We start from the raw sequence: 7,741 nt of genomic DNA, 5'->3' as shown, positions 1-7,741 counted from the left end.
TTAATAAACATACTTGTACTTGAACTTTCCTCTCCTTCACCACCTTCCCTCTCCTTCACCACCTTCCGTCTCCTTCACCACCTTCCCTCTCCTTCACCACCGTCCCTCTCCTTCACCACCTTCCCTCTCCTTCACCACCTTCCCTCTCCTTCACCACCTTCCCTCTCCTTCACCACCTTCCCTCTCCTTCACCACCTTCCCTCTCCTTCACCACCTTCCCTCTCCTTCACCACCTTCCCTCCCCCCATCTGACTTACTCTATACCATTTTCCATTCATCACTGAAACTATCTTCAATATATTCTGTCTTCATTTCAGTAATTATCAAAAGGCATCATATACAGTATATATTACATATAAAATGTGCAGTGGAAGACTTCATTTTCCTCTTCATTTCTGAAACCATCTTCAGTATTGTTATGACCAGAGGGTTTATGTGGAGAGAAACAAGGGCTTCAGAGAAAGTTGTTGTTGTTGATTTTAGGGGCGATGACGATCGTGGGATCGGATGCGCCTCGGCGTACCCGTGATGGGTTAATCGCGAAGCCAGGAAAGGCGAAACGCCAAGCTTAATCGCGAAGCGAGTGACGCCAATCACTTGAAACTAATACGCCATGTGGCGAAAAAACGCAAGCGGGCAGATGATTGGGGAGCCCCAGGAGTCCCTCAGGGTGACAAGCACCGGGCCCCGCCCTACACAGAGAACAGGTAGCAAAACCAAAACTCGGCCCCCAACTAAAACGCAAAAGTCATCCAGTGTCCTCCGGCAGAGCAAAAGCCAGCCGCCCACCACGACTGAGGGCACATGCACCAGGTGCCCACCAAGTCCCACCAACCCCCGACACCTCTCGGCCAAGCCGGCCCCCGAACATTGAACGGGGTGAGAATAGCTTGAGCTACCTCATCCCTTTGTGTGTATTTTACCTCAATAAACTTATTTCAATTTCAATTTCAATTTCAGCCCCCGAACACCGTCACCCCGCCGGGAGAACCAGCCAGAACATTTAAAAAAAATCTATCAACAATCCTGTGACCCAAGGCGATATGTACGCCAGGCGTCGTACAATCAGACCGTTGAATAGGGATGCCAAACGGCAGTACCAAAGCCAATACGCGAAAACAGAACGTGCTCAGGCAGCCCCCAGGGGGAGGAGGCGTCCAGACGTCCGCTCGTCGTCAAGGTTGAACCAGGAGTGCTTTAGAGAAAGAAGTACACAGTATGTGGCGTTGACAAATACAAATAATTGGCAACAGAACCTAAACACCTAACCTAACCTTTTCCAAATATTTTCTCAAATCTAAATTAATAATATAATTTATTGGCATGTTGTGCATATATAGGCATAGGTTACGTGTTTAGGTTCTGTTAGCGATTATTTGTATTTGTAGTACGTGGGTGAAGCATTTACAGCGTTGTGGTTCGAAGAGAATTCGTTGTTCCGGAAGTGTTCGAACGAAATCAGTTGTGAGTCGTGTGTAAACCGTTTTTCATCCATAAACAGGGGGTTTGGCGGGTGGATGGAATCACTTTTGGGTCTTGGAAGGTGAGAAAATTTCCGCTTTGGATGAGCATCATGTAAAAAATTATGAATGCGTCTGTGGGGTCGACCGCTGGATGGAATGGACTTGAGTCGAGGACGGGTTGTTGAAGGACGGGCTGCTAGTGGTAGATCATTTTAATGATCTGCTTCGAACGAACCCGACTGTTTTACCTGGACCCTAATTTCTTTGTGCAATAATAATAATAATAATAACAATAATAATAATAATGCATATATGTACTAAATTAATCCTAGAAAAAGTTAGGTTTGGCTTTTGCCATGTCCTCGGGAAAATCAGTTGTACTAACGAGAATTTATGTGTACAACAGTCTATATTTTGTAAATTCCGCCAACTGTTGCCACAGGTAAACGGGATTATCACAAACTTTTTCAGGATAGGTGGAGTTGGATTTCCTTGCAAACAGTGTGGCGAGGCGCTGTTGTGGTCTACCAGGTGAGTTACAGTCCCGGGGGCCTACGTGTTGCTTCTCCCGCAGGTTATATAAAGGGGGAGGGAATGAGTAGAGTTCGTCAGTGTACCGCGTGCCAGTGTCCGTGGTGGGTTGTCCTCGTCCCGCCCGGCCTCCCCTCCTTCACCGCGCGCTCTGTGCTCCACAATTCCACGCCATACATGTGGTTACCGTTGTCTGGCACACATTACGTAATATTTGCAACTTTACAACAATAAATGACGAATGTTTGTTAGCATAAAAGGAAAATTTGAACTAAACAAAGTGTGAATAACTTTTATAAAGAATATAATTAGTTAACGAGCTTGTTAACAGTAGAATAATAAACGAGGAGCTTCATCCTTCTACCAGGGACGAGGAAGGAAGACATTCACCAAGATGGTTGTCGGTATATTGGAGCGTGGAAGACTTACTAGCGCTGAGGGCTGCCATGGTGTTCATTTTACTAGTCAAGTATACTAGAATCGTTGAATATTAGCTATAATTCTAAGTTTCTTGTGTAAATTCTTATATTCTCCCGCTGATCCAGGATAAGGGAGACGCATTTGATGATAGAAAAGTTGTTGGTAGTTACTTAATGAAAGTTTTGGTCACTAGGCTGCGCCGCCTGCACTTCCATAATGCTTTGTGCTATATTTTATGGAGTTGATGGCGTGAAAGGCATGCCTATAATTACTCACCGAGGAGTATGAGCTTCCCAAGTATTAGTCATTTTTTATGCCAAGTTCTATGTTATAGACCTAATAAAATGGTTTGTACATGAACATTGGAGTGTGTGTGTACACATCTAGGGTCGAGCACTAGCTCCAAGCCCCGCCTTCCGAACATTTTGTAGTTTAATGCATTCTAGTTATTTACAACTATAATACTGAAGTGAAATGTATTCCATCGTTTGTGTCTATCATTGTACTATATGTAGGAGGAGCCACATATCTGTGGGTCATCGGGTACGGTCACCAGACGTCTAAACGTCGCTACTGCTAGGCTCGACTAGTAGCACTTCTGGGACCTGCTACCTGCACCTGCTGAAGTAGCTAGGCTTGGGCTCGACTAGTAGAACCTCTGGGACTTGCTACCTGCACCTGCTGAAGTAGCTAGGCTTGGGCTCGACTAGTAGCACCTCTGGGACTTGCTACCTGCACCTGCTGAAGTAGCTAGGCTTGGGCTCGACTAGTAGCACCTCTGGGTCTTGCTACCTGCACCTGCTGAAGTAGCTAGGCTTGGGCTCGACTAGTAGCACCTCTGGGACTTGCTACCTGCACCTGCTGAAGTAGCTAGGCTTGGGCTCGACTAGTAGCACCTCTGGGACTTGCTACCTGCACCTGCAGAAGTAGCTAGGCTTGGGCTCGACTAGTAGCACCTCTGGGACTTGCCATCTGACCAAATGTAAACTGTCAGCAGAACTATTCACATACCTTAGGTCACTATGTAATTGAATGTGAAAAAAGTAAAGAATTTATAAATAATTAATGTTCAAGAAATCTGTATTTCATTAAAAATTATGTACTATCATAGATCTTATTCCAGTATACAAAATTTGCCTTGTTTAGGTAGAGCATGTACGAGATGGTAAACCTTGTACCGCCACCGGTGCATGATAACTTGCTTAGTTAAACGAATTTTGGGGCTCAGTTCCCGGGCCCATTATGTGCTTCTATAATCGTTTCCATTGTCACTCACAGGATGGGTACTGAGCGTATTATAAATTAACTAAACTTAAAAGAGTTATTTCCGATATATTTGGGACTTAATTGTATCTAACGATCATCTATGTCTTCTCGTTCTACTACATGGTCGAGCTTCAGTGTTTGGGTCTCACCTTTCTAGTCGCCGGCTGTCAAATGCAGACTTTTATTCAATTTTTTTCTTACCGCGTATACTTTTAAATTGTTGTAGTTGGCTTCTACAGCCTCGTCTAGTTCTCCAACTGTTCTTATGCTTAACAAACATTATACTTCTGTGTCTTCCTTTCCTTCTTGTTAATTGGTATTCATTGTGAACATTTTCTCTTTTTACACCCTGTTTATTCCTGTAAGTATTTTATATTTGTATTATGTGTCTTCTCTCTTATCTTTTCCTGTGTCGTTAATTCCATTTCGTTCAACATTTGTACCCAATTTCTCGTAATTCTCGATTGAGCCTCGTTGTAAGTGTCTGTTTCTTTTCAAGTTTCCTTATGACCTTTGGATGTGGGACTCCACGACGGGGCTGCATACTCTAGGACTTGTCTCGCGTAGGTGGTGTACAGGGTTCTTAATGTCTTCTCATTGAGGCTCCTCTAGATTGTTCTGATATCCACGTTTTGAGAATGCTAACGAAGTTATATTTCTGTTTACCTCTGGGGTAGGGGTTATTAAGTCTACTTGGTTTGTTTGTTTAGTTGCTTGAGGGATTTGGTTCCTGTTGATTGTGTACTGTCCAGCTGGCCTCCTCTCTTGTCTAGTAGGTATTTATTGGCCTAACTGTAGAGATCTACAACGTCTCATTAATTTTACTTCATCCACAAACACTGACATGTGGGAAGCTACTCCCGTGGTAATATCACTGACATATTTGTTCTATCTGGACCGAGCCTCAGGGAACTCCGCTTGTTGTTTCACACTAATCTGGTTTTTCATACCTTATTGTCTCTCTGCCTCCTATCTGTTAGGTACTCTGATTTATTTCAGTGTTATTCTGGTTACTTTCGCCTTCTTCACCAACTTATGAGGATGCGCGGGTGCGCTCACACCCGTCAAGGCACCCCACAGTGTAGAGGCCTTTTTATTTGTGCAGTAAATCCACTCCAGCCTCCATCTTGAGGTTATCTTGAGATGATTTCGGGGCTTTAGTGTCCCCGCGGCCCGGTCCTCGACCAGGCCTCCACCCCCAGGAAGCAGCTCGTGACAGCTGACTAACACCCAGGTACCTATTTTACTGCTAGGTAACAGGGGCATAGGGTGAAAGAAACTCTGCTCATTGTTTCTCACCGGCGCCTGGGATCGAACCCAGAACCACAGGATCACTCATTGGTAATCCTCATTGGTAATTTAAATTTAGGTAAATCGTCTTGAAGATAAAAGATGTCAATGGCGATTGATATAAAGAGATGTTGTGCAGATGACTAGAATGATAATAATAATACTTTATTTAGATGAAAGTACATACATAAAAAATGAGTTACAAGTAGAATGTTGGAGTTCTAGATAGAGCTAGTATGTACTATGCCTAAAGCCAATATTATGCACAGCGTTTCGGGCAAGACAAGGCAGAGAGCAGACAGTGATGACGAGCACCCACCACCCTCTCCTCCTCCTCCATAATCATGCTCCAATGTCATAAGACCAGCTGGACTCTATATCAAGTACAATTTTTAAAATGGTGCTCTACGTACACGCCACCAGAAGCTCTGAAAATGTGTACACGCATGTAATGTAATTCGTGTAATGCGTGACTCGCATTACATGAGCAGACCTAATGGCTCCAGGAAGCCATTACATCTGCTACACACAAAACTATTCCAGTCATCATCCCAGGAAACACAAAATAGAAGAATTATTGGTTCAGCAGTGAAGAAGTTGAAGAGCGCAAGCACACAGTCAACATCTTCAGGACACATATCAAGAGGATCCGCCACACCAGAAGGAAGCACAGTACTAAGAGCAGTGACAGCTGAAGCACCACCCGTTACAAAAGATGGGAGGGAGGGAGGGAGGCAAGATGGTACGACGTGCTAAACTCTGAATGAACATTGTAGCCTTACAATTGGAAGAAATATTAAATGGAAAAACTCAACCTTAGATTTATTGTCAACTATTGTAGGAAGCAAGAATATTTGCATTCCCATTTGAAGAGCGTCATCAAATCAGCAGCTTCAGGCACCAGCCACGGGCACCAGCCAGCGGGCACCAGCCACAGGGCACCAGCCAGTGGGCACCAGCCAGAGGACACAAGCCAAGGGGCACCAGCCAGAGGATACAAGCCAGACGGCACCAGCCAGCGGGCACCAGCCAGCGGACACCAGCCAGAGGACACAAGCCAGGGGGCACCAGCCAGAGGGCACCAGCCAGAAGACACAAGCCAGAGGGCACCAGTCAGCGGGCACCAGCCAGCGGGCACCAGCCAGCGGACACAAGCCAGAGGACACCAGCCAGAGGGCACCAGCCAGAGGACACAAGCCAGAGGACACCAGCCAGAGGACACAAGCCAGAGGACACCAGCCAGCGGGCACCAGCCAGCGGGCACCAGCCAGCGGGCACCAGCCAGCGGGCACCAGCCAGAGGACACAAGCCAGCGGACACCAGCCAGCGGGCACCAGCCAGCGGGCACCAGCCAGCGGGCACCAGCCAGCGGGCACCAGCCAGAGGACACAAGCCAGACGGCACCAGCCAGCGGACACCAGCCAGAGGGCACCAGCCAGCGGGCACCAGCCAGCGGGCACCAGCCAGCGGGCACCAGCCAGCGGGCAACAGCCAGCGGGCACCAGCCAGAGGACACAAGCCAGACGGCACCAGCCAGCGGACACCAGCCAGAGGACACAAGCCAGGGGGCACCAGCCAGAGGGCACCAGCCAGAGGGCACCAGCCAGCGGGCACCAGCCAGAGGGCACCAGCCAGAGGGCACCAGCCAGCGGGCACCAGCCAGAGGGCACCAGCCAGAGGGCACCAGCCAGAGGGCACCAGCCAGTGGGCACCAGCCAGAGGACACAAGCCAAGGGGCACCAGCCAGAGGACACAAGCCAGACGGCACCAGCCAGCGGGCACCAGCCAGCGGACACCAGCCAGAGGACACAAGCCAGGGGGCACCAGCCAGAGGGCACCAGCCAGAAGACACAAGCCAGAGGGCACCAGTCAGCGGGCACCAGCCAGCGGGCACCAGCCAGCGGACACAAGCCAGAGGACACCAGCCAGAGGGCACCAGCCAGAGGACACAAGCCAGAGGACACCAGCCAGCGGGCACCAGCCAGCGGGCACCAGCCAGAGGACACAAGCCAGCGGACACCAGCCAGCGGGCACCAGCCAGCGGGCAACAGCCAGCGGGCACCAGCCAGCGGGCACCAGCCAGAGGACACCAGCCAGAGGGCACCAGCCAGCGGGCACCAGCCAGCGGGCACCAGCCAGCGGGCACCAGCCAGCGGGCACCAGCCAGCGGGCACCAGCCAGAGGACACAAGCCAGACGGCACCAGCCAGCGGACACCAGCCAGAGGACACAAGCCAGGGGGCACCAGCCAGAGGGCACCAGCCAGAGGGCACCAGCCAGCGGGCACCAGCCAGCGGGCACCAGCCAGAGGGCACCAGCCAGAGGGCACCAGCCAGAGGGCACCAGCCAGAGGGCACCAGCCAGAGGGCACCAGCCAGCGGACACCAGCCAGAGGACACCAGCCAGAGAGCACCAGCCAGAGGACACCAGCCAGAGGACACCAGCCAGAGGGCACCAGCCAGAGGGCACCAGCCAGCGGGCACCAGCCAGAGGGCACCAGCCAGAGGGCACCAGCCAGAGGGCACCAGCCAGAGGGCACCAGCCAGAGGGCACCAGCCAGCGGGCACCAGCCAGAGGGCACCAGCCAGCGGGCACCAGCCAGAGGGCACCAGCCAGAGGGCAACAGCCAGAGGGCACCAGCCAGCGGGCACCAGCCAGAGGGCACCAGCCAGAGGGCACCAGCCAGCGGGCACCAGCCAGAGGGCACCAGCCAGAGGGCACCAGCCAGAGGACACCAGCCAGCGGACACCAGCCAGCGGACACCAGCCAGAG

The 7,741-nt window shown here is 50.5% G+C and overlaps 1 protein-coding gene across 1 annotated transcript in view; it reads left to right on the top strand.

Moving 5' to 3' along the window:
* Positions 1–5,770: 5,770 nt before the first annotated feature.
* LOC123769323 (autotransporter adhesin BpaC-like) overlaps positions 5,771–7,741 on the top strand; it is a 2,388-nt gene continuing 417 nt past the window's right edge. The window contains exon 1 of the mRNA XM_045760435.2: positions 5,771–7,741. This exon is cut by the window's right edge and continues 417 nt beyond it. Coding sequence (XP_045616391.2) covers positions 5,771–7,741 — 1,971 coding nt within the window.

The sequence above is a fragment of the Procambarus clarkii genome, chromosome 66 (assembly GCF_040958095.1).
Source record: "Procambarus clarkii isolate CNS0578487 chromosome 66, FALCON_Pclarkii_2.0, whole genome shotgun sequence".
Lineage (NCBI taxonomy): Eukaryota > Metazoa > Arthropoda > Malacostraca > Decapoda > Cambaridae > Procambarus > Procambarus clarkii.
Note: the sequence above shows the minus strand (reverse complement) of the source record. Positions and strands in the feature narration are given on the sequence as shown.